We start from the raw sequence: 27199 nt of genomic DNA, 5'->3' as shown, positions 1-27199 counted from the left end.
GGTTAGTGTAGGGGTGGGGGGCTCCTCCATTTACAGATCTCAAGGGAGGGGATTGTGTCTGGTGAGATTGATAAGCTCCCACTTCAGTTTTCTTTCTTTTTTTTTTTTTAAAGAAAGAGTGAGAGAGAGTGAGAAAGAGGGAGAGAGAGAGAGAGAACTTTAATATTTATTTTTCAGTATTTGGCGGACACAGCATCTTTGTCTGTATGTGGTGCTGAGGATCGAACCCAGGCCGCACACGAGGAGCCACATCCCCAGCCCACTTCAGTTTTCTGATATAGCTTGGGGTGTCCATGTGTCCAGGTGCCCCATGATAAGTTGATACCAATAAATTATTTATCAATCTGTACCTTAGGGCTGTGCTGGGCAGATGGTGGTTGTGCACTAGTACAAACAAGGTATAGAGTTGTTCCACCTGTCACTGCTCCTCAAAATGGAGCAGCTCATGGCAAACTACTGCTTTACAAAATGTAGTAATTCAGGGTTAGGCTTCATCTGAAACTGCTGCTCTGCATGTCATAGAGTGAGTCAGCTGGCATCCGTCTCCAGACAGGGCCTGCCTGGCTCTGGCATTACCTCATCTTAACTTGGCAATGGCATTACCTCATCTTAACGAGGCAATATCTGCCAAGACTATATTTCCAAATAGGACCATATTTATCAACAGGTTTCAGGGGAGTTAGAACTTCAACATGCTTTTTTTCTTTTCTTTTTTTTTAATACTTATTTTTTGGTGTAGATGGACACAACACAATGCATTTTATTTTTATGTGGTGCTGAGGATCGAACCCGGGTCCCGCCCATGCTAGGTGAGTACTTTACCGCTGAGCCACAATCCCAGCCCTTCAACATGCTTTTGAAGGACACAATTCAACCCATAAGGAAGAACATTCATAGCAGCCTTGTTTATAACAGCAAAAAACCCTGCAGTATGACTGCGTCGACTGGAAGGGATCCATACTGTGGCATGCCCCATAATAGACAGGACACCCTGCTGGTCTCCAGGATGTGATGTGCAATAGGCCTGGTTTTTAGCCTCATGAACCCAATTACATGAAGGACAGGACAAGCAAAACTGAGGGTGGTCATGTTACCAATTTCTGACCTACAATGCTTCTTTCTCCCTCTCAGAATTGTGGAACCAGTAGCAAAACTGAAACAACTTTGCCGTGAAAGAAATGTGGTTCTTTGGCCAGAGAATAGGAGATGCCAGGAAGAACAACTCTCAGGCCAGCTTCCCATCGAAACAAACAGAGATGTCCTTTTAAGAATAAGGGGAGAAAGTCATGGTTTTGGTGCTGGAGGCGGAGGCTGATCCAGTGGAGGAGCGAAGGGCAAGTCCAGGTGGCCTTGTGGCTTAGTGGGTCTTTTCTGGTGCCCTGCTGCATCCTGTCAGGAAGCGCAGTGGAGGGCCACATGTTTGCATAGCTGGCTAGATGGGATTCTTGTCTGAAGAGAATACCAGTTATCAAAAGGGGTTGTTCCCGAGGGATAGTTGACATCCTTCCTCACTTGCACATGTGTGAGACATGGTTCCATCCCTCCACTCTTCTGGTCCATGGGGACATTCCTGCACTCACTCCTAGCTCCTGTCACACCTCCCCTGGGACTCTCAGGCTTCAGGCAAGCCTGGGATTGCTGGTCTCCCAACAATTAGCATGTGTTTATCAAGGGGAGGACGGAGGAACGAGGATGTGGAAAGCTGAGTTCCTGAGCAGTTGCCACGCAGACCAGGGGTTAGGTTCAACTCCACGTTACCTCAAAGGCCCAAGGGAGCCCAGTGTGGTGCCTGTGGTCCTAACAATTCTGAAGGCTGAAGCAGGAGGATCGAAAGTTCAGGGCCATCCTGGGCAACTTATCAGGCCTTGTCTCGAAATAAAAAAATAAAAAGGGCTGGGGATGTCCTTGTTCAGTGATTAAGTGTCCCTGGGTTCAATCCACAGTACCCAAATAATAAATAAATAAATAGGGCTGGGTGACGCCCCCAACCAGTGCAGGCAGCTGAACTTAAGATTGCTCATGTGAATTTGCAGGGACACCAGATAAAACAGACAGAATTTACCTTGACACAAGCTTCAGGATGGCTTCCCCAGCTCTTGGCCTCAGGCTTTCCAAAAGGGAGAGCAAGAGAAAGTCATGAGAGGCTGACGAGAGAGAGAGGGGGAACATGTTCAGAAGTGAGCTTTTATGGGGGGTGGAGGGACTCTTGTTCTTAGAAAGTTCTATCTAAGAAAGGGCAGGACTACAAGGGACAGGTGAGTGTAACTCAAGCTTAGGGTCACGCCCTACAAAAAAGACCTTGCTGTCCGAGCAGGTCGCGGACCAGGCCACAAGGTGTGCATTGGTTGGCCAGAGCCTGAGGCGTCAGGACTGGAAGGCATGGCCATTCAGTGTGGGGATGCAACTCAGTGGTAGGGCACTCAGGACAGGGTTGGGGCTGGGGGAGAGAAGAGAAAGAAAAAGACAGCAGCACGAGGGACGGCTCAGCCATCACAGAGGGAGCTGTCGGTTCTCAGCCATTGAATCGGCCCAAGAAGAGTCCGGAGTCCTGAGACCTGTGTCTGACCCAGGACCACTAATGTCACCAAGGATTCACAGGGACCTGCACCCACAACTTGTGCCCAGGAGAAAACAGTTGTGTGATGAAGCTCAGGGACTGAATTGCTAGGTGAGGTATTTTAGAATGAATAACAAAAGACAGGAGAAGATGAGGTCACCCCAGACCAGTTTCAGCAATGGATTCTAGTTCATCCCACTTCAGGAAGTGAGAACATGGGGCCAGTGTTCTTGAGGTGGGTTCTCTGCAGAGCACAGGGGGTGGACTGGGCTGTGTGGTCATGAGTGTGCCCCTTGCCTGCGGGTGTAGGAGATGAAGGCAATAGAGTTCTCCAGTCTGCTGAGGCCGCCAGGGCTGCTCCCTGCCAAGGACTGAGCAGTCCACTTGGCTTTGCCAGCTGAGAGCCTAATAATCAGCCCCCAAGAACACTCACAGCCAACCTTCCCTCTGCCTTGCCTTAATTGTGGCCAAATGCGCCTTGATGGCCATCATAGCCTAACTAGTCTGTCCGATTGCTCCGTTTTCTCACGTAGGCATCCCCCAGGAACATCCTCCCTGGTCTAATACATCTTGACATCAGCTTCCCAGAGTACGCTTGACTGACAACCACCAAGCTTCTCCTATCACTCTTTGTATCCATCTACTAGGGTGGAGCATCTCACTCCTGGGAACCCTTGAATCCCTACCAGGTGTTGTGACTGTACATCTCCCTGTTCACTGGATCTGAAGGACCTCTTCAGATGGGAACCCACCACCGTGGTTCTGACCCTCTTCCTTGGGGCCTCCCTAGAATAATGACCACATGTGTCTCTGGGGCTCATGTTGTCAGGCTGCCTAGATCTGGCTTCTGTGACCTGACGACCTCTGTGGAGCACAGGGCTGTGCTTCTGTCTCGGCCTCCCTGCTTGCTTCCTGCTTGGGACCCACAAACAGTGCTTGGGTCTCCAGTCAGAAGTCCACGTCACTCTACAGGAGAAGGTTTATGCACATATCCATGCACTCTTTTAAATTTCTAAGTGTAAGCATGAACTCTTCCTGACATCTTACTCACATGCTGTACATTTTGCAGCAAGATAGATATTGGTATGAAACAGCTGAGAACTTTAATAATAAAGTCTACAAAATTTGGAGGTCCAAGCACATGTACCATCTTATGGGACATTTCCACAATCCCTCTTCACTATGAATTGTGCTTTCAAAACAATGTGTGGGCCAGGCACGGAGGTGTACACCAGGAATCAAGGGTCAGGAGGATCACAAGTTCAAGACCAACCTCTGCAACTTAGTAACGCCCTAAGCAACTTAGTGAAATGCTGAATCAAAACATAAAAATAAAAAGGGTTGGGATGTAGCTCAGCACTAAACCCCCTCTGGGTTCAACCCCCAATGCCCCCGCTCCACAAAAAATGTGTGGGCCATACCTGGAGGCCATCTCACGTCTGTCATGCAGGTTCAGTTCTTAACAGAATGAAATTTAGGATGGTTAATACAGTTAGAAACATCACTGTATTTATCATAACACTCAGCAGCTTCTCTCTAGGTGAAAGGCCAGGTGCTGAGGGGCTCCATGTGAAGCTTTCAGATACCCCAAAACTTCCTTCTCAGTATGGGTCTATGCTGGTGGGTGAGGAGTGAACTCTCACAAGGTTTAGCCACTCTGCATACTTGGGATTTCTCTGCAGTATGACTTCTCAGAGGTCTGTAATTTGGTTTTCCCACACGCTCACACCTATGTGATGTGTCCCTTGTGTGAATCCTCTCATGCTGAGATCTGAGCAGTCCCTGAGAGGCTTGCCTTGTTCCCTCCCATGGGTGTTCTGAAACTCTGAGTGACTGAGAGCTTTTGGCTGGGCCTCTGCACACTTTACAGGGGAAGTGTTCCTCTGCAGTGTGAGTTGTCTGTTATCAAGTAAGACCTAAGCAGCCAGTGCTAGCCTACCCACCTGTTGCACTTTTGGGCTCTCTGCATGTGTGTCCACTGGCCTTGAGTACAGTGTACCCTACAAGTGACAGGCTTCTCTGGGTCATTTATTCATAGGGCCCTTCCAGTGTGAAGGGTGTGATAGGGATGGGTGGAGTTCTGGCCAGTGCACCTCCCAAATTTCTCGAATGGTGGGGACTCTCCCCAGTATGAATTTCATCATGGGGAATGTGAATTTTGAAATTGCCTTCACGCTGTTCACATTTGTGAGGTGGCTCTCATGTTTGAATTCTCCAAGATCCACTAAGGTGTGACTTAATGGATGGTTTTTCCACTTCCTTTGTGTTCCCGGGGTTTCCCTACAGTGTGAATGAGCTGTGATTTCTGACTATAAGCTCCCCATGTGCAGGGTGCCCACAGGCTCCTCTCCCCGAGTCACCTGGTGGTGGACAGAGTGGGAGCTTGCAGGAAGGTTATCAGTCATTGTGAGGATGGCCTTAGGCCTGAGCCTAAGCAACTCCATTTTAAAAACTCCAGTTTGAAACCTGCAGGCTCACCAGGCACACCCACAGAGCCCTCCAGTGTGGCCTCAGACAGTCACTTCCCCTGACCCTCATCAACAGAGTGAACCCCTGGCAGGCTGTCCTCGCCTGATAAGAGGGAAGGGCGAGAAGATGGGGTGGGGGGAGACACCAGACCAGATGTTTCTGACCCCAGGGTAAATGATGTCACTGAGAAATCCAGTGGTAGCTGATAAGGATTGAAAGGGGGGTCAAAAGCCCCAAAATTTAGTAAAAATAGTAGAGCAAATGAACAGGGATTCAGCCAGTGGAAACAAGGATGCACTCGAGCTGGAGAGCCTGGTGAGGACTGACATCTCACTTGTCATCCTTCGCTTCTCTTGCTCTGCCTTTGGGTGTGGTCTCCTGAGATGTCAGTCAATCTACTGACAGCAGACCTCATGAAGCTAGACTCAACCCCCTGAAACCTGATACTTGCCTCATTTGAAAGGCTTCTCCTCAATAAAAGGGTTCAGTATGTGCTCACTTGCTCTCTTTCTGCAGCTCCTTAAGGTCAGTGGAACCCAAAGAAAAAGGTATCTCTGGACTGGGATTGTGGCTCAGCAGTAGAGTGCTCATGCTCACCTAGCACATGCAAGGCCCTGGGCTCGATCCTTAGCACATAAAAATAAATAAATAAATAAAGATATTATGTCCTACTAGAACTAAAAAATAAATATATATATATATATATATATATATATATATTAAAAAACGATCTCTCGTCTTTTCTGTGGTTATTTCATGCAGCTCAGTTCTGCTGGAGTGACCCTGAGTGTTTCAATCATGAGGAACACGACAATTGGCACCCGAACAGGGACTCCAGGGTGATTTTTTAGAAATGTAGTGGGTTTGGAATTTCTCCAAAAGTTAAGCATGCTTAGATTGCAGAGTATTGTGGGCTGAATTGTAGGAAGTAAGTGAATGAGACAGAAGAAAAATCTGTGATGTTAAACTTTTTAATATTTGGGAATATTTTGTCTTTAGAAAAAAAATATTTTTATAGTTCTAGAGACTCTAAATAAATGTAAAGAATTATTAAGATGATTAATGGTCTCTCACATGGGAAAAGTGCTTTTGTGGACTTTTTTGGATTATTTTGGTTAATCTTTATATTTTGAAATACTAGGTAAAGATTTTGGGGATTTACATATTAGAAGTCTGCACTTGGAGAATGAGAAAAAGGGAAAGAAAATTTTGTGATGATAATTGATACAAGGAATCTTTCCTGTAGAGAAGTGAATTTTATTTTTTTATTGTTTTTGTGAACACTCAGAAAGTTTATACTGAATCTCTTTACTACATTCTTGTCCTATAGATCAGAATGGCTGTAACTCAGCAGCTGGGGACAAAAGACTTTAGCCACTGTTTCCCTATGGGGTCTGTTTTTTTAGACCTATAGCCAGCAGTGCTTTTAACGCTTACACAACCTGACCTGGGTGCCAAACACAGACTGCCTTCACTGGTGTCTGCCTCTAAAACTCACTTTTAAAGCACCCAGGTGCTGCAAGGAAAAGTACAAAATACAAAGAACACAAGATGCAAGCAAAGGTCACAGAGACAAGGCAAGCTTCTACCGGCCCATAGGATCCTTCCCAGGCAGGGGAATGCAGACAAAATCAAAATGCAACCAGCTAGGGAAACTTAGGGAGTCTTTGCCCAGGACAATGGGCAATGGACTCCATGCTGTTTCTGTCACCATGGTAACCGCTCTTTGCCTGTCTGGAGAACCGGGCTTCCTGGTCTCACCCCCTGCATTTTTGCAGGCTTCCCATTGGTCCTTCCACTGTCACTCAGACAGGACTTCTGGTCCCTCCTTCCAGCTGCTGACCTGTACGTTCTGTTTCAGACTTGCTACTGGGAGCTGCCCAGAGCCTGAATTTTTAAGAATGCCAACCTGTAAATGCTAACAAAAGTTTTCTTTTTCAAGCAAAATCTAATTCCACAGGTTTCTATGTTGCAGCCCTAAATTTGAGTTATTTTTGAGTTAAATAAACTGGCTTTTCTCTATGGTTGTTACTAAATAATGTTATATTAATGGGAGATATCAAACATACTTCTTTATATTTTGCTTTTAATTTTAGAAGTTATGGGGATGCATTTGCTCACCACAGCAACAAAAGCCAGCAATAGTCCTGTGATGAACAAAAAAACCTTATTCTCATTCCTGACTACATAATTACAAGAAATAAATATGTATACATAAGGATCTTATTTCAGCTACATCACGTGATATCACATATAAGAGTGCACTCCTATTTAAAAATAAATTGCAATGGATCAAAATATCTCAGAACCATGTGGTTACATAAAATTACTACAATTATAAGTTATGCCCTTATTCTTAATATATATTTGCCTAGGTATTTAAATAACCTATAATTATTAATCAATAAAATAATTAACATGTCTAATTGTTTAATTAATTAATATATATTTATCTAATTGTTTTTCTTCAACAGAAAACCCATAATTTATATGCTTTATATATGCATGTATCTGATGCTCTACCTTTTAGTTACAGATATTTGAGATAAATGTATTTAAATATAAATTTGCTTTCAAGAGAGAATACAAACCTAGATGCCCTTCAATAGATGAATGGATAAAAAAATGTGCATTTATACACAATGGAGTATTACTCTGCATTAAGAAATGACAAAATCATAGAATTTGGAGGGAAATGGATGGCATTAGAGCAGATTATGCTAAGTGAAGCTAGCCAATCCTTAAAAAACAAATGCCAAATGACTTCTTTGATATAAGGGGAGTAACTAAGGACAGAGTAGGGACGAGGAGCAGGAGAAGAAGATTAACATTAAATAGGGACCAGAGGGGGGAGGGAAAGGGAGAGAGAAGGGAAATTGCATGGAAAGGGAAGGTGATATTCAGGGTTATACAAAATTACATACAAGAGGAAGTGAGGGGTAAGGGAAGAATAATACAAGTGGAAGAAATGAATTACAGTAGATGGGGTTGAGAGAGAAGAGGGGAGGGGAGGGGAGGGGGGATAGTAGAGGATAGGATAGAGAGCAGAATACAACAGACACTAGTATGGCAATATGTAAATCAATGGAAATGTAATTGATGTAACTGATGTGATTCAGCAATCTGTATATAGGGTAAAAATGGGAGTTCATAACCCTTTTGAATCAAACCATGAAATATGATCAAGAAAGATGTAATGTTTTGAACGACCAACAATAAAAAAAAAGAGAGAATACAACCTTTAAGTAATCTTTAATTCTCAAAGTTATTGTACAAACTTTATAAGATGATAAACAAATATAATTCTGTCTACAGAAATATCCAAGGACTTTAACTATATTTTCATTGAGACATTTCTTATCAAAAATTTGTTTAGGGGGGCTGGGGATGTGGCTCAAGCGGTAGCGCGCTCGCCTAGCATGCATGCGTCCCGGGTTCGATCCTCAGCAGCACCACATACCAACAAAGATGTTGTGTCCGCCAAGAACTAAGAAAAAATAAATAAATGTTAAAATTCTCTCTCTCTCTCTCTGTCCCCCTCTCTCTCTCTCTTTAAAAAAAAAAAAATTTGTTTAGATTCTAAGGTTTTCAGAAATTGTTCCAAGTATAACCAGGAAAAACTCTAAAAGAAAAAGATGCTTCAATAGAATGGAAGCACATTTTGGAGATCCTAAAAATAAGAAAGAAATCATCTTTGGGTGAAACAAGGTTCTTATATTCTAGATTTTAATGATAAAAGTATTTTCCTAAATAGAAAGATCTTTTTATAGCTATCTAGACAGATGATATAGAAAGTTAAAACAATTTTTAAAAAATTATATGTCCTGGACTGACTATAAAAATTTTAACTGATTAATTCAAGGCTATTTCAGGCTATTTCCCTGATTTAACTATGCTGATGTGAGCTGAGATTTTGTCCATATTTTGACATGATAAAGACCTATTAAGATTTAAGTTTTTTTCCTTTAAGGAATGTCTTTATTGTCTAATGATTATTACTGTTTAAGGCAAGGATTAATTTTTTTCTTTTTTTTTTTTTAAAGAGAGAGTGAGAGAGGAGAGAGAGAGAGAGAGAGAGAGAATTTCCAATATTTATTTTTCAGTTCTCGGCGGACACAACATCTTTGTTGGTATGTGGTGCTGAGGATCGAACCCGGGTCGCACGCATGCCAGGCGAGCGCGCTACCGCTTGAGCCACATCCCCAGCCCGCAAGGATTAATTTTGGTGAATAAATTTTCATCCTTGATTAAACACTAATCTGATTTATATCCGAATTTTGACAATTCTCCTTGAAGACTAAATTTGATTTATTCAAAGAAACTGTTGATTCTTACACAGTCTGCTTGTTGGATAATTATGAGATTTGGGAGAACATTTTACTAAGACTCAGGTATTTCAAATTAAAGTCATATGTTAGTTTTGAGCAATAAAAGTTACAAACCTTGTTAAAAATTCATTAGTATTATATTAGTTCTCTGATTGGACCTATTACCCATAAAAATATGCTAAAATGTATATATTACTCCCTATACTGGGAAGTAACCTTAATCATATTTTCTAAAAGACAATTAAGAGACACCTATTTAATGGATAATATTCTAAAATACAGATATTTTGAGACCTTTTCTCAGAAAGAGATTGAGGGTTCTTTCTAAATTGTTAAGATAAATTAACTAGTCTATATTGGAAAATTACAATAATCAATGAAAGGTAAATCTATTCTTATCATTTAAATACTTGTACTATTATCTATAACTTAAACTCATGATACTATGGCTTATGTGAAGCCTTTACTCAATTTTATTAAATAAAGAGATGGGGGAAAGTAGAACCCTAGAGATTCACACTAGATATTAAAAAATGTTTCAAAATTTTCTTGATTGTAATATTGAGAATCTCACTGCTGCTGAACATGAGATTTCCAAGGAGAGTTTAAACCAGTCATCATGAAAATGACTGAGAAACTTGGCTCAGGAAGGTAAATTTCCAGCTGCAGAGTTTATAACCATGCAGCTTCATGAGCTCGCCAGATAAGTAAAAATCATGAAGAGACTTCTGTGGACCCATTTCCCAGGTCTGTTTTTAATGTACATTGTGGTGTGGACTGGAAAGTCCACCAAGGAAACTAGATGAATTGTGCTGACGGTAATGGTCAGTTATCCCTAGCTGTTGATCCTATGGTAACAGGCTGTCTGGGAGTATCCTTTGAGAAAAAGACAACATATCAGAAAACTAAACCAGCCAATCATGCTTGTCCTTAGAGATTAAGACTATATTTACCTGTCTGAACAATTGTCAGAAAGATTACTAAAATAGATTTTTCCTATACAGACCAGTAATTTATTTATTTATTTTCACTGTATCAGTGGTCTTTTTATTTTTTTATTAGTTGTTCAAAACATTGCAAAGCTCTTGACATATCATATTTCATACATTTGATTCAAGCAGATTATGAACTCCCATTTTTACCCCGTATACATATTGCAGAATCACATCAGTTACACATCCAGTTTTACATACTGCCATACTAGTATCTGTTGTATTCTGCTGCCCTTCCTATCCTCCACTATCCCCCCTCCCCTCCCCTCCCTTCTCCTTCCATCTTCTGTCTCTACCCCCTCTACTGTAATTCATTTCTCTCTTGATTTTTCCCCTTTCCCCTCACTTCCTCTTATATGTAATTTTGTATAACAATGAGGGTCTCCTTCCTTTACCATGCAATTTCCCTTCTCTCTCTTTCCTTCCCCCCTCTCAACCCTGTTTAATGGTGATCAACTTCTCATGCTCTTCCTCCCTATTCTGTTCTTAGTTGCTCTCCTTATATCAAAGATGACATTTGGCATTTGTTTTTTAGGGATTGGCTAGCTTCACTTAGCATAATCTGCTCTAGTGCCATCCATTTCCCTGCAAATTCCATGATTTTGTCATTTTTTAGTGCAGAGTAATACTCCATTGTGTATAAATGCCACATGTGAATTGTGCTGCTATGAACATCAATGTAGCAGTATCCCTATAGTATGCTCTTTTAAGATCTTCAGGGAATAGTCCGAGAAGGGCAATAGCTGGGTCAAATGGTGGTTCCATTCCCAGCTTTCCCAGGAATCTCCATACTGCTTTCCAAATTGGCTGCACCAATTTGCAGTCCCACCAGCAATGTACAAGTGTACCCTTTCCCCCACATCCTTGCCAGCACTTGTTGTTGTTTGACTTCATAATGGCTGTCAATCTTACTGGAGTGTGATGGTATCTTAGGGTGGTTTTGATTTGCATTTCTCTGACTGCTAGAGATGGTGAGCATTTTTTCATGTACTTGTTGATTGATTGTATGTCCTCCTCTGAGAAGTGTCTGCTCAGGTCCTTGGCCCATTTGTTGATTGGGTTATTTGTTATCTTATTGTTTAAATCTACATAGAATATCCACCAATGTATCGTCGCCCTAATCATTCTACAGTAGAAACTGGCACCTTTCCTAAGTGGATGGATTGTGCATGTCAGTAGAACATAAGATATCTAGAAATAGTGGATATTTTAGGCTGGTCTCTAAAATGGACAAGAACAATCACATGAGGATGCCATAATTCCTAGAAACTCTATGTGAGATGGCACCCAAAAATATGTTTTGATGTTTGACTTCTGTCTTCAAAAATATTTATATTATTGACAGACCAATAAACTCCCTAAATGTGAGAATTAAGAGGAAGGATGATGGGCTGGGGCTATAGCTCAGCGGCAGAGCACTTGCCTATCATGCATGAGGTACTGGATTTGATCCTCAGCACACATAAAATCAACAAATAAAATAAAGGCATTCTATCCATCTACAACTACAACATTTTTTTTAAAAGAGGAAGAATGATGAATATCCTGTAGCCTGTAAGAATACAACTTATCTTACTGTATCACTAGTTATTGCCAGCTAATATTTCAGAACTATAATATGCTGAAGTTAATATTCAGGCTTTGAAACAGGTGCATGTCAATTAACCAGAACTAGGTAAGCTGCTGGTCTCATGATCCTTAAAGTGACTAAATATTATTCCTTGCTTCTACAATTACAGCCTTTATGGCTATGTCTCAAACTTACAACATATTGGGTTTTCTTAATATTTGACTTAAATTACTTCCAAGATCCTTCATAGTCAGAGAGGTGCTGATGGAAGGACGGGAACCAAATTAAAGTGTTCTAGAAGCCACTGTAATAAATATTGTGACTGAGCCCTCTGTCCTATGGTTTATGGAAAGGCTTAAATGCCATGCCAAATGAAAATGTGTTACTATGGCCAAACACAATGCTTCCCAATAAAATTGGGAAAAAATTAAGAATCTTCTGATGAGTGTTTGACAGAGTAATAATAACCCGAATTTTCCAAGTTGATTGTATGTATTATTGAAATGATATGTTTTCTCCTAATTTCCTTTTGCATTTCCATAGTGGACCATGATGATCTCGAACCAAGAATCCAGTGACTAAAAGATATAATTCCCCAGTTGCTTTTTTTTTATATTAAGAAAGGGGGAATGGGGCTGGGGATGTGGCTCAAGCGGTAGTGCGCTTGCCTGGCATGCGTGCGGCCCGGGTTCGATCCTCAGCACCACGTACCAACAAAGATGTGTCCGCCAAAAACTAAAAAATAAATATTAAAATTCTCTCAAAAAAAAAAAGGGGGGGGAATATGTGGGGGAGCCACTCTGAATGATTCGCACCTTCTATCCTGTAATTATATGTTGATTGGCTTTGACTGGTCACTACCTTTCATAGTGATCTGGACATTGCTCCAGTCCAGGAAGTTTGAGGGCATATCTTCAGATGTAGGGATCACCCTTAGAGTTGAGCCACACTCACCTGTTCCTTTGTGATATTACCCCTTTGCCCTGTTTGGGATAGAATGTTCCATGGAAATGCCCTCTGTGTGTCCCTTCTCTTGCTCTGCCTTTGGGTGTGGCCTTCCTAGATGTCAGTCGACCTGCTGACAGCAGACATCAGGAAGCTGGACTCAACGGCCTGAAACCTGACCCCTTGCCTCATTTGAATGGCTTCTCCTCAATAAAAGGGTTCAGCACGTGTTCTTTCTGTGGACCCTTAAGGTCAGAGGAGCCATCACAGGACCCAAAGAAAAAGGTATCTCTGTCTTGTGTGATTATTTAGTGGAGCCCAGTTCCCCTGGAGTGACCCTGAGTGTTTTAGTCATGAAGAATGCGACAGTAAAGGTGGTCTTCATCCCTTCATCAAGGAAGAGGGCACTAACCCTGGCAAAGTGGGTAAGAGCCCACGTGCTTCCAGAACATGCTTACAGCTGAGACTAGTGCCATGGGCCAGTTTCACTCATCTGTCCTTTGTAACCCTGCCCATTCTGCCCTTTTTAGGATAGAACTTTCTAAAGAACGAGTCCTCCCAATAAAAGCCCACTTCCAAACATGCTCTCTCTCTCTTACCAGTCTCATGACTTTCTCTTTTGGGGATCCTGAGGTAGAGAGTGGAGGAGCCATCCTGAAGCTTTTGTAAAGGTAATTTGTGTCTGTTTTTTTTGTTGTTCCTGCAAATTCACATGAGCAATCTTAAGTTCGGCCGGCAGGGGGGTGGGGGGAGCGGCACCGACCTGGAGTGCAACTCCAGGATTGGAGCCTGAGCTCCTGCCAGGGCCAGCTCTCAGACAAATGATTAGGAGGCTCTTTGGGCCCCTGAAGGACTTGCTGGGTCAAGAAGAGCTGAGTGGAAGGCACAGGCTGGAAGGATGAGAAGCTTGCCTGAGGCCCAGCCCTGAGCATGCCTGCTGTCTCAGCTCCCATGCAGTGGTGAGGCAGGCACCTGGGAGCCGTGAGGATGGGGCAGAGGACAGCACACAGCGTGAGCACAGCCCTAGCCACTGGCTCCTCTTCTGGCCCATCTCACCACCCTGACAGGCCCCTGGGTGCTGAACTCACTTCTTATGCGCTGGAACCTAAACTTCTACCACTGCTCAAGCCAAGTGCACCGGGCAGTCAGATGAGGGAACAGCTGTGATCCCAATCCTGGGGAACCTGGGCAAGGCTGGCAGAAGCACTGGAGCACACATTGAGACCTTACATGCATCTTGGTGCATTCTCTTGGGCCAAGAGGGACACAGAGGTAAGTAAAGCACCAACTCAGAGTGGCTCACAGAACAAGCTGGGGATGAGTTGGGAAGGAGAGATGTCGTGGCTGGTTCCTGGGTGACAGGAGAGGGCCCGTGCCTGGGGCACTCCAGGTAGCCTCACCCCACTTACCTTTATCTTCAAAACACCCAGGATGTTTCTTCCACTCTCCCAGAGGTGCATAATGTGTGCATTCCAGAGGCCTGAGGAGGAAGCTCAGATGCGCTCACAGCCAGGGCCCCCAGGCTCAGGACTAAGCTGTCTGCCCAGAATGGGCCAGGCTGAGTACCAGTGTGGGTAGACTGACATGGGATGGGAGACTGCTGGGCCTCTTCCTTCTGCCTCCCACACACTTTCCATGCTGCTCTTCACCAGGTTTCCTGTAAAAGAGCCAAGGAGCCCAAAAGTATGTCCTGCTCTAGATAGACTGCATTCTGCTCTGAGAAAGCATCTCTTCACCTTTCATTTCCTAAAAAAGCTCTTCCTCTGCTAAAACCTGATATATTTTCTTCAGCCTGGAAGATCCAAGCAGGGGTCTCCTTGGTCTCTGGAGGGACTTCCTTGAGCCCCCTGATGGTGACACCCTGGCTGGGAAAGGCCACTCCAGGAGTACTGGGCCTAAGCCACTGGAAGGATGCAGATGCCATTTCCTGTACCAAGAGTCTCCACATGGAGGTGGGGAAACAGGTGCCTTTAACAAAGACAGAAGCTAACATGCGCCCCATGTTCAGTGTTGTATGTTTTGTATCTTGACAGATCTTTATCCTCAAAGCAGTCAGTAACCCTATTACTGATACCAGAGAGAGTAATTAATTCACCCAGGCCCTCACAGGAGGAAGGCTGTCTGGCCTTTGCCACTGTTAGAGCCCATCTTAGTAAGGTTTGCCGAAAGAAATTTAAGGTACCCACTCTTTAGCACTATCATCTTGGAAACCTCTGCATTATGAGAGCCAAGTGGAGGAAGAAGCGAATGCACAGGCCGAAAAGCAAAAGAAGAAAGATGAAGCAGAGGTCTAAGTAAAATAGCTTGTACACCATGGAGGCCAAAGGAGCAAAAATAAGGACTGCAAGAGGCCAGGATGTTTGTAGGAGTTGTTGACTGCCTGATACTCCCCAGATTCTGTCTCAGTGGATGTAGAACCTACATTGCCATCCTGTCACCAAGACCACCACTGAGAGAAGACCCACCTTGCTCATAGCATCCCCCACTGATTCTTTGCCTGGGAACTTTGGCATTCTGGACTAACTCGTTTCTCAATTGTATACAATTCTGCTGTTTTAGCTGAAGAATTAAAAAAAAAAAAAAAAGGAAGAAAAAAATTGAAGGTATGCAAAACCATTTCAAACAGCACTTTGAGGCCTGGCCCAGTCTCCATCCCCTATCTCAGGAGGTACCCAAGGAAGGGACTCAGCTTCAAGGCCTCTGCCAGACAGCCAGGGTGTCACCATCAGGGGGCTCAAGGAAGTCCCTCCAGAGACCAAGGAGACCCCTGCTTGGATCTTCTAGGCTGAAGAAAATGTATCAGGTTTTAGCAGAGGAAGAGCTTTTTTAGGAAATGAAAGGTGAAGAGATGCTTTCTCAGAGCAGAATGCGGTCTATCTAGAGCAGGACATACTTTTGGGCTCCTTGGCTCTTTTACAGGAAACCTGGTGAAAAGCAGCATGGAAAGTGTGTGGGAGGCAGAAGGAAGAGGCCCAGCAGTCTCCCATCCCATGTCAGTCTACACACACTGGTACTCAGCCTGGCCTGTTCTGGGCAGACAACTTAGTCCTCTGCCTGGTGATCTGCACCTGAAGTGACAGTTGGTCCCTGCTTACGGAAGAAAACAAAGCCAGATGCTGAAGACAGTGGAAACAGGTTTACTCAGTGACCACTGCAACAGAGGAAAGAGGTCTGTGCAGAACTGGCCTTGACTAAAACCCTTGCAGAAAAGGCTAGGAGAGTAAGGAAAAGAAAGGCCAAGCAGCCAGGAAGGTGGAAAACCACAGAAGAGACAAAACAAAATCAATAAAGACAACAAACCGTCCGAGTTGCTTAACTGATGCTCATCGAGCCTTCAGCAGGGTGGCAGGCAGTAAGGCCCACCTTCTCATGGGACTGGAAGCAGTCTCCCTGTGTGCGCCATGTCAGAGTAGCCCTAGGCCCTGGGAGGTAGAAAGCTGCACAAAGCAAGCTCACTGAGCCCTCGTTGCCAAGTCTTCTGAGTCCTGAGATGAAACACAGTCATATCAACATGTTCTGTGAGCAGAGTCACCATCTAGACAGGCAGCTAGCGACACTAAGCTGGAGCCAAATAGCTGCCCCGGTGAGATGCAGTCAAGATTACACATGCTCTACTGACAGGCAATCTATCTGGGTTACATCCCTCAGGGACAAGGACAGTCCCTGGGCAAAGCTCTGAAGCACACTGCTGTCAAGGAAGAGGGCACTAACCCTGGCGTAAGTGGGTAAGAGCCCACATGCCTCCAGTTGAGACTGGTGCCATGGGCCAGAACATATGCCAGTACTGCAGTGGGTCTCATGTACTTTGGGGAGGCCTGTGCGCTGTGGTCTCAGTTGCTCTGAGACAAACTCAAGACATGCCCAACCTGACAGGTTCACCAGAGTGGTTGGCGGAGCAGCAGGTTCTTGTGAAGTCAGTTTCAGTCACTGTCACAATCATGAGCTGTGGACAGCCCAAGCCTTCCCATGGTGTCTTGTGTGATCCAGGAGTGACAGGCCAATGTGCTTTACTCAGACCACCTCTCAAGGTTGTGTTGGCAGGAAAAATCCTGAGTTAAAATCCCAGCTCCTTGGGGCTGGGTCTACGGCTCAGCAGTAGAGCGCTCATCTCACACATTCAAGACACCGAGTTCAATCCTCAGCACCACATAAAGATTTAAATAAAGATATTAAAAAAAAAAAAAAAACAGCTCCCACCAGAGCAGGCTCTTACCACTCACCATGAAGGTGGCTACTCCCCATTTGTTTCTCAGCTGGCATGCCCACCATGTGTACCCACCCAGGTGGCACACAGAGAAGCCAGAGAAGCCCTGGCCACTACTGTAACCTGCTTTCCATCTCCAGATCTATTGAGGAGCAGTGGGCTCTCCATGGTTTCCAGAAAGGGCACATTCTTTGGCTCTCTCAGTCCTTGCAGTTTTTGGTTCAGGCTGAGAAGTTTCAAGAAAATGTGCCACACAGCACAAATGCATCTTGACCTCTCCAGATGTGTTCCCTGCAAAGTGGGGCACTGCACCAAACAAGATGGTTCTCCAACCCAGGGCTCTGTGTTCCACCCACTGTCACAAGTGCTTATCCTCTGCCAGGGACAAAAAGATGGGTTCCTTACATCAACAGTACACATTTTCAGGTAAGCAAAAAAGCTCCAAGTTTCAGGGAGGCAAAAAGATCCTGGGTCACACAGCAAGCTCCTGGACAACAGGTGTGACTTTTGAGACCCTTGCTCCATGAATGCCAGCTGCACCCACACTGAAGGACAAACTCAGGACCCAGCCTACCTCTTAAGGGGATAGGGCTAGCCCTGGGTGGCTCTACCCAGAGATGACTTTTAAGTGAAGCTGTCACGCAAAGCATTCAGAAGTGAATTCTAGGAATGCCACTTCTGGATGTCTTCTAACAGCGCCAACACGTCCTCATTGTTGAAGCCCTTTGAGGTGACTTCCTTAGCCTGCTATGGGGCAGGGCTCATACGGTCCCCCTCATGCCTGCTCCTCTAAGTGGGCCCTTGGCCCTGCCCTCTATAAACCCAAAACTACAGACACCACCCTGAGTGTGAGGGGTACAGGTTTTATTTAATGGGTAAATAAACATTTTGCATGAAGCAGGACATTCTTAACAGCAATTCTGAATCCATCCCAACACTCTACTTTCCTGCCAGTATAAATGACCTCATGTAACATAAGCAAGTTAAGGCTGCAGGTTTACTCACATCTATTCATTCCTACAGATGGAAGGTCTATCACATGTGTGTTTTCTGATGTTGTGTAAGCCTTGAGCTACGGTTAAAAGCTTTGCCACAGTCGTTGCACTTGTAAGGCTTCTCTCCGGTATGAATCCTCTGGTGTATGATCAGATGTGAGCGCCACCTGAATATCTTCTCACAGTCACCACACTGGTGCAGTTTCTTTATGGTGTTAACCTTTTTACGGCTCACGAAGGTGGAACCTTCCAGGGTGTTCCCATATTCATAGTACCATTGGGCTCTAGTGTGTATTCTCTGGTGTTCGATAAGATAAGAGCTCCGACTGAAGGCCTTTCCACATTCACTACACTCGTAGGGCTTCACTCCTGCATGAATTATCTGGTGTTGGAAGAGGGTTGAGTTCTGACTGAAGGCTTTCCCACATTCGGTGCACTTGTAGGGCCTCTCCCCGGTGTGCACCCTCTGGTGGATGGTGAGCTGCGTGCTCATACTGAAGGCCTTCCCACACTGGAGGCACTCATAGGGCTTCTCTCCCTTGTGGATCCTCTGATGGTAGATGAGGCTGGAGCTCTGGCTGAATGCTTTCCCACAGTCATGGCACACGTAGGGCTTCTCTCCAGTGTGGATCCGCTGATGCTGGATGAGGTGTGAGCCCTGAACAAAGCCTTTCCCACACTCATCACATTTGAATGGCTTTTCTCCAGTGTGAGTTCTCTGGTGGCGAATGAGTCTTGAGCTACACCCGAAGGCTTTTGTGCACTTATTGCATTTATAAGGCTTCTCTCCAGTGTGAATCAGCTGGTGCTGGCTCAGGCGAGAGATCCACCGGAAAGCCTTCCCGCACTCATTGCACTTAAAGGGCTTTTCCACAGTGTGACTTGTCTGATGCACAACAAGGCTTGGGCTCTCTGAGGCTCTGAGCATCTGAGATCTCTCCCCGGCGTGCATCCTCTGGTGCTGAGCTAGAGTTGAGCTCTGGCTGAAGGCCTTGCCACACTCCTTGCACAGGTAGGGTCTCTCTCCGGTGTGAGTTCTCTGGTGTCTGACTAGTTGAGACTGCTGGCTGAAAGCCTTCCCACACTCCCGGCAGCCATAGGGCCTCTCTCCTGTGTGGATCCTCTGATGATGGATGAGGCTGGAGCTCTGACCGAATGCTTTCCCACATTCCTCACACCTGTATGGTTTCTCTCCAGTATGAATTCTCTGATGCTGAATTAGTTTTGAGCTCAGGCGGAAGGCTTTTCCACATTCCACACACTTGAATGGTTTCTCCCCAGTGTGGATTCTCTGGTGTTGATTAAGCTGTGAACACAGCCTGAAGACTTTTCCACACTCCTCACACTCATATGGCTTCTCTCCACAGCAGTTACTTGAAAGTTTCCCCTGAAAGCAGCCAGACAATTGTTTTTGGCATTCTTGACAGCAGTTAGGCTTCTCCTGTACACTAATTTCCTGGTATGGAGCCAGATCTGGAGTGCGTCCAAAGTCTCTGCCGCATACCTGGCAATGCTGTGACATCCCTTGAGCACCAGCTCTCTGACCTTTACCAGGCTGACAGCTGAGGCCACTGGCCCCCAGCTCCTGGGATTCCTGTGTAGTGTCCTTGGTGAAGGTTTTGGGAGCCACGGACCCCTGAATCAAACACTGTTTCTGGAGAAGGGAGCCCCTTTCTCTCAGCACAGGGCTGCTTGGAAGTCTCTCTGACCAGACCTCAGTATTGGAAGTGTCTGCAGAGCCAGGACCCTGAGGCTTCAGAAGGTCCATGTCCCCCTGCTCATGTGCAAGCCTAACAGTAGAATCTGAAATAAACAGGAAATGAAAATACTCTATATGTACTGAGCTCACAGAAAGGGCAAAGACTGAAGTGGTGGGGAAGGCCAGCCCTTCCTAGGATGGGCTCCATGGAGCACTGCTACACACCACAAGGGGAGATGTATGCAAGAAGAGGTACTTGGAGAGGCCTCATACTTGGCTTCATTGATGCTTTTTGGTCCATAGTGGTGAAGTGCTCCTCTCTGCTAGGCAGAGTGGTGGGAGTTGCATGACCTAAGAGGCGTTTGTGAGAAGAGGTGCATCCCAGGGGCACTGTGAAGAATGCAAAATGGGACTGGACAAAGCCAACCTGAAGGTGGAAAGTTTGCCAAAAAGGATACTTAGAGGGAGTCAGAGGTCCCCAGCATCCCAGCCATTAAACGGGAAGGTAGAAAAAGGTCTGACCTGTGAATGAGGGAATGGGCAGGAATGGGAGACTGAGGCTGTAGAGCTGCAGGGGGGTTACCCAGGGAGCTCAGAAGAGGGCAGAGTGCCTGGGCTGCCTATGGCTACTCTCTGCTCCCTCCAGCTGCCACTCATTTGCACCTGACACTCCTTGCTAGGCTGGAAGCTGAGTGGTCACACCCAGCAGACCACACTGACTTCCCTTTCTCTGTGACAGGTTTCTGGAGGGTCCAACCCGTCAGTCCCCCAGGAAGCCTTCCTGACATCTGCTTTCCTCCTGGACTTTCCTTCAGGCTCCTTCCCACTCCAAAATCCCAGAGAGCACCTCTGCCGAAACCACACTTCTCCATGATCATAATCACACAGTCACAGTCACAGTCACAATCAGCCTGGTTCCACCCACAGCAAATTCACAACCCAGTGAGGGTTTCAGCCTCACAGCTCTGCTCACTCCTAATCATTAGCGGCTGGGTCTCCAACTTCCAGTGATCTCCATGTCTTCCAGAAAGGGGTCCCACCTACCTAACTCTTCTGCATGATGGGAACAGATCCCAGTGGTTGCTAATTGGTCTTCCACAACCCAGTGAGGTCAGCAGAAGCCTCACCCACGGGAGGCAGACTGGCTCAGAGCTGAGTAGCTTGCACAAGGCCATGATGATGAGGACAGCATTTGGAGCCTCAAGGAAGCCTTCTCCCACCCCAGCCTCACAGATAAGTTACTCCCTGGGCAGGGCTTGCTCATCCCTCCTCCAAAGCCTTCCTCTGCCTGGAGGTGAGAAAGTGGGACACTAAGACTCCCAGCAAGTACTGCTCCTGCTCTTCCCCCTGCCAGAAACTCAGAGGACCAAAAGAGAGTGAGATGCATCCCTGGTAGGGCTAAGGCCTGGTGGAAATGCCCAGGTCTTGGGCTACACAGAACCAAGCAGCTCACAGTCACTTGCAACCACCAACCAAAGGACCAGGACATCATAGACAACCTGGCTATGCTCATATTTTCCACACTCTGGGTCCCTGTGTCTACATCCAAAAGAGGCTTGATGTACATTTCCCAGTTCTGCCGTGACCCTGCACAACACCAGGCCATGGCCCCACCTTGTCCTGCTGCCCAGCCTCCTGCAGCCTCCTCTCTTGGCAGCCTCTGACCTCCTGCCTGGCCCATTTCTCTCTGACCCTATTTAGCACTGACAGCTCCTGCATGGCACCCCTGTAACTGAAGCTCAAGGTCCTCTCCCCTTCCCTGGAACATGAAGGTCCTTCTCCAGCAAACTCTGGGCAATCTCTGGGAAAAGGCAAGCACTATGAAAAAGCAAAGCATCTTTGGAAGAGGGAACACCACATGTCCTCCCAGAGCAAAGGCACAGCAGTGCCTGACTTATGACTCTCTTGTCACTATCTGGGAACAAAGAGCTAGGAGTCACACATCAGGGGGCTCTGGTGGTAGGCAAGGGCATGGGGAGGGACTGCTGCAGACTCTGCCCTCTGCCCACTGTTCCCTCTAGTCCCCATCGATATCTGATGCCAGCTGTGACCAGTCGGGGACAAAGAACTTGCCTGAGTATTTCCTTTACTCCATGCCTCTGGCTATGTGCTCCTGTATACCGTACTCTAGGGCCCACAATCTCGTCCTGAGATCACTATGGTTACCCTGTGTTTGCTTCATCCCCTTATGGGTACAACTTGCTGCACATAAACCTATCAAGCTGTTGTATTCTGCCCACTGCAGCTGGCTTTTCTGGCACATTGTGCTCTCCACAACCTTCCTCCACCATGCAGGCACCTTACTGGGAAGCTTGGTTTTTAACTGGCCATCCTCCAGCTTTGTCTCCTCCACAGGGAGGATCAGAAGGAACCTTTGCAGGAGGGACAGAGGGGAACATGGAAATAGATGGCTGCACTCATAGTAATTTAACATGAGGATGTCAGGCGGCCCCTAATCCAATAAGAGTTCTTATAAGGAGCTGGCTACATAGGACAGACAAACAATAAGAAGGCTGACAAGTGAAGGAGGCAGGGTCTGGAATGGCACATCTACAAGCCAAGGAACACCAACAACTGCATGAGGTCCCCAATCCTGGAAAAGGCAACAAGGGCCAAGCCCTGCAGACTTCTGGGCTTCACAGTGAGACATTTGTTGTTGATTTGTGTTACTCTGCTGCAGCAGCTGCAGGAGGCCAGTGCACCAGGGTCTGATCTGAGGGGCTTGGTTCCCCAGGCCCCAAGAAGTTCCAGAGACAGCAGCAGGGGCAATTTGTTTGAGTAGAGGAAATGGAAAGCAAAGTTTAATGCTTCCTCAGATCCACAGATTTGTGCCTTTCTTCGATAGGTATATTAGTAAAATTAGAAACTGAACAAAATGTGTACAATTTCAAAAAGCAAACTTTGCTGAATGCACAGGTGTTTTGTGTTCTTGCCATTACATGGAAGTCCCACACCTATTGTGCCTATGCCCCCCCCAGCAGGCCAGTCAAGCCCTTGGGATTCACCCCAACCTCCCACTTCTCTAGTTCCCACTTTTGGGAAGGCTACTCCTTCCCAAAGGCTCTCTGCTACAGGACCTACACCTCACCTGTCTGGGAGGTCCATGGTGCTTCTGTCCCTTCAACTCCCTGCAGGTCGATAACCCATGGCTCTTGTCCCTGTTCCAACCGAGAGATCAGCTCAGGTTTGAAGACCAGGAATCCTGCTGTGTGTGGTCAGAGAAGGAGATGCTAGGAGCATGCCTAGTACTTGACATCCCCCCAAAATAAAAAGGGTGAGCTACCCTACCAGATATTAGCACATACTAGCCAGAAGCGGTGATGCACCTGCAGTCCCAGTCACTTGGGAGGCTGAAGCGTTCCAAAAACCAAAGCAACGAAACAAAAACAAACCAAGCAGGAAGCTGGCCCACAGACTCTCAGAAAAGAATAGCGCAGAAACACACTACTTCATATTTTAAGAGCATCAACAGGAAAAGGAGATTGTCAGCAATTCATGTTGGGGAAATGTTTCAATGCTCAGACAAAAATAAAACAGGGGGCTGGGGATGTGGCTCAAGCGGTAGCGCGCTCGCCTGGCATGCGTGCGGCCCGGGTTCGATCCTCAGCACCACATACCAACAAAGATGTTGTACCCACCGATAACTAAATAATAAATATTAAAATTCTCTCTCTCTACCTTTCTTTGAAAAAAAAATAAATTAAAACAGGATTTCTCCTTAACTCCAACACAATGGTGGAGCCTTGATATTAATAAGGAAGATAAACTGTAAAATTCACAGGAGAAAATGTAGGCCATCTCAAAGAGCTTGAAGTAGGGAATAACTAATAAAACCTCAAAGACACAAGATATAAGACAAAACCCAAAGTACATTATGTGAAAATGTGACAGGGCTGGGAATGCAGCTCAGTGGCAGAATGCTCACCTAGCAGGCATGAAGCCCTGGCAGGCTCAATCCCCAGTACTGAAAACAACAAAAAACAAAAAACTAACCAGCATTACCAAACATGAGAGAAGGGTAAAGGTACAATGTGAATCCGTGTGGTGTTCACCTTTGATATACTGTAAGATAGACTTTGTATAAAATGCTTTCACACCTCTAAGCCTCAGGGACATCTTAGAATTGAAGTCAGAAGCCTTCCAGCAACTGGTAAAAGATGTGACATGCCACTGCTGCCCACACAAGCTGCATTTATCTGCTCTGTACACTGTCTTCAAAAAAATTTATTCTGGCCAGGCATAGTGGCACATGCCTGCAATCCCAGCGACTCAGGAGGCTGAGGCAGACAGATCACTTAGGCCAACCTCAGAAACTTAGGCAAGATCCTCAGCAACTTAGTTGAGACTCTGTCTCAAAAAATAAAAAGGGCTGGGGATGTAGCTCAGCTGTAAAGTGCCATGCATTCAATATCCAGTACCAAAAAAGAAAAACAAACATTAATTTAGTAGCTTAAGAAAAAAGAGGCTTGGGTTGGGGATGTGGCTCAAGTGGTAGCGCGCTCGCCTGGCATGCGTGCGGCCCGGGTTCGATCCTCAGCACCACATACAAAGAAAGATGTTGTGTCTGCCGAAAACTAAAAAATAAATATTAAAGATTTTCTCTCTCTCTCTCTCTCTCTCTCTAAAAAAAAAAAAAAAAAGAAAGAAAGAAAGAAAGAAAAAACAGGCTTTATTAACTCTCAGAATTTCACCTACCAGTGAAGGCTGAGTCACCTGATATGTGCAAAGTCTGGAACCAGCCTAGCACAGGTTTGAGGCCCCTATTTAGCCCAAGACAGTCTGAGCACTCAGCCTCCCCCACATTTGATGCAGGCCTGGCTGTGTGGGTGCTGACTGTGCAGGGGAGGGGGACCAAGGTGCCACCTCACCTAGTCCAGCCACGCTGCTGTGGTTCTCCAGCATCACCTCCCTGTAGAGGGCCTTCTGGCCAGAGTCCAAACACTGCCACTCCTCCCGGGAGAAGTGCACAGCCACGTCACCAAATGTCACCGTCTCCTGAAAGGACAAACACCAGCACCCCAGGGATCCCTGGGTGCCAGCCCCATTCTTGCACGGCATCACAGCATATCTCAGGCAGGTGCACCAAGGGGTTGGGCAAAAGTTGCCTAGCTCCTTCCTCCAAAATCCGAGGAAAGAGAAATTTAAGAGGAGAGGAGGGACCTGGCTCTCAGTAACCATATGACCCTCCCTCTCACAAGCCTCAGATGGGCCTATCTGGCAGAGGTTTGCTCACTGCCTTTGGGGTGACAAGGGGGGTGCCTGAGCCTGGCAAGAGCCAGTGAGGGCTGAGGGTGGGTCTGGGTCTGCGTCCAGGCCCAGGGGGCAAGGTAGATGCCCAAAGTAAGAGGTGGAGGCTTCCCAGAGCAAGTGTGGGAAGGGAGGCAGCCAAGCTTCCTACCATGAGGCTTGATGGATGGTGTCCACTGGTCTTGGCTGGGACACCTGCAGGGAATTATGAAAGGGTTAGAGGTCAGGGTGGTAGAAGCTCCCTAACGCCTAAGAAAATCAAGGTGGTACTGTGTTTCCTGCACAGCAGGCACATGAGTTGGGTTGAAGCAACCCTGGTGCTTAAGTATGTGGCCCCTGAAGCCTTGTGCATCTTTCAGTGTGTTTGTGTATGATGTCAATCAGTCCACACAGGAGTGGCTGGCATGTACCACACACTCAAGTAGGCAAAGGGGAGGCAGTAGTGAATGCACAATAATCCTACCTTCATGGACCAGGCTAGTGGAGGAAAGAGCAAAATAACCAAAATATCATAACCATGGTAGTGCTGATATGGGGAACTATGAAAACCTTTAATTGGAAAACTGATTTAGGCTGAGGGCAGTGGCACATAATCCCAGTGACTCAGGAAGCTAAGACAGGAGGATTGCAAGTCTGAGGCCAGCCTCAGCAACTTAACAACGTCCTTAGCAATTTGGTGAGACCCTGATTCAAAATGAAAAATAAAAAGGACTGTGGAAGTGGCACAGTAGTAAAGTGCTCCTGGGTTAAATCCCCAGTACCAAAATAAAACAAAACAAAAAAATCATTTAGTCTAAAGGGTTACTTCTTCAAGGATCTAGGCCAAGGTGACTGTCTTGGGGAGACCACTCCCGGCAGTATGAACATCATGTGCAAAGGGCCTGAGGCAATCAAGAATAAGATTGAAGGAGCCAGTGTGGGTAGATCACAGGCAGCAGGCGTGCAGCAACTGCAGGTTGGAATAGATACAAGCCAGGATGATGTACTGCAGGGAAGATAGGATCAAATGCAGGAAGCATGCTCCAAGTACATAAACTCTATCCGGGGATCAGCTACTGCTGGCATCTGTCACCAGCCCCAGAAGTTACTGATGTAGCTAAAGACCTCACTAAAACAGCGACCTCTGGACCTTCCCCAGGAAGTCCCGTGAGAGGTCAGAATGGGAAGTGCTTCTTAGAGGAGCTTTTGGCCAAGAAAGTGGCCCCAGGCCAATGGGACAGGGAGCACGACCCCGACCGTAGTGACCACTGGAGGGCGGTGCTCCCTTGGAGCCTGGATATTTAGGGGGCTGCTGCCAGGGCTGGAAGAGTAAGAGAAAGGAAGGCCTTGAATGGGAGCCAGGACTCGAAGACAGTCTAACCCACCCAACATCAGTGGCACCAATGTTGCTGCCACTATCACCGATTCGAAGGCCTGCAAGGAGCAGAAAGTGAGAGGAAAAGACGGGACCCTAGAAGAAGTGATTATGCAGGAAAACCAGGGAGAACTGCGGAGCAGCCCAGGGCGGGAGGGAAAGCGCAGTTAGGGCTCGCCTTACTCAGGCAGGACGCCGGAGTCCGCGAGCAACCTGGGGGTAGCTGCGGGGTTCAGCCGCTCCACTGCCGCCTCTCGCCGACGGAGTCCAAGGCGGCCGCTGCCCGACCATGTCCTCCGCCAAGCGTTCACCGCCTCTGTAAGCAGCCCATGCTTCCCTAAGTAGAGGCCAACCCAGCGCGCCACACCGACTCACCCTACCGGAGGCCAGCCCAAGGCCCGTAAATGCGCGACGCCGCCTGAAACGGGCCTCGCTCACGCACCCTGCCCACTTCCGGCCGTTCTGGTCCGCTCGGAGGTTCGGCCGTCTCGGTGGTTCCCTGCCCCGCCTCCCGGGTTTGAGAGGAAGAGGCGGAGCCGGAGCCCGAAGGAGAGGCAAATTGTATCGCGGTTTAGAGTAGGCCCAAGAGCTGGGCCAGGAGCTCGAGGAATAGGCTAGCGTCTGTGGCGGGCGGGACAGGGGCCATGGGGGTGTCGCTTACCGAGAGGGCGGGACAGGAGCCTGTCTGGACTAGACCGCGGGGAGGGCGTGGCTGAACCCTGGGGACGGCGGGGCCCGGAGCCTGAGAGACGCCTGGGTCAGAGGAGGGCGTGGATGAAAACGATAGTGGGCGGGGCAAGGCACAAGGGCGGTGGGCAGGGCCAGGAGCCAGAGGGCGG

General features: G+C 46.7%; 1 protein-coding gene across 12 annotated transcripts; it reads right to left on the bottom strand.

Annotated features, from left to right (window-relative positions):
* Positions 1-131: 131 nt before the first annotated feature.
* Znf7 (zinc finger protein 7) lies at positions 132-27149 on the bottom strand. 12 transcript variants are annotated; one of them, XM_078016419.1, is made up of 5 exons: positions 26544-26780; positions 24628-25201; positions 22848-22964; positions 18071-19863; positions 132-8513 (listed from the first exon to the last, which is right to left on the bottom strand). In XM_078016419.1, the coding sequence occupies exons 2-4, from the start codon at positions 24935-24937 to the stop codon at positions 18101-18103; spliced, it is 2190 nt and encodes a 729-aa protein (XP_077872545.1). In that variant the 5' UTR covers positions 24938-25201; positions 26544-26780; the 3' UTR covers positions 132-8513; positions 18071-18100. The 12 variants fall into 12 exon arrangements, with proteins under 12 accessions (XP_077872545.1, XP_040149357.1, XP_021578713.1 ...); XM_040293423.2 differs by lacking the exon at positions 132-8513 and adding an exon at positions 16161-16346; XM_021723038.3 differs by lacking the exons at positions 132-8513; positions 26544-26780 and adding an exon at positions 27022-27149 and having other exon boundaries at positions 17915-19863; positions 24628-24787; positions 25158-25201.
* Positions 27150-27199: the final 50 nt, after the last annotated feature.

The sequence above is a fragment of the Ictidomys tridecemlineatus genome, chromosome 7 (genome assembly GCF_052094955.1).
Source record: "Ictidomys tridecemlineatus isolate mIctTri1 chromosome 7, mIctTri1.hap1, whole genome shotgun sequence".
Classification (NCBI taxonomy): domain Eukaryota; kingdom Metazoa; phylum Chordata; class Mammalia; order Rodentia; family Sciuridae; genus Ictidomys; species Ictidomys tridecemlineatus.
This window is presented reverse-complemented; position numbering and strand designations above follow the sequence as displayed.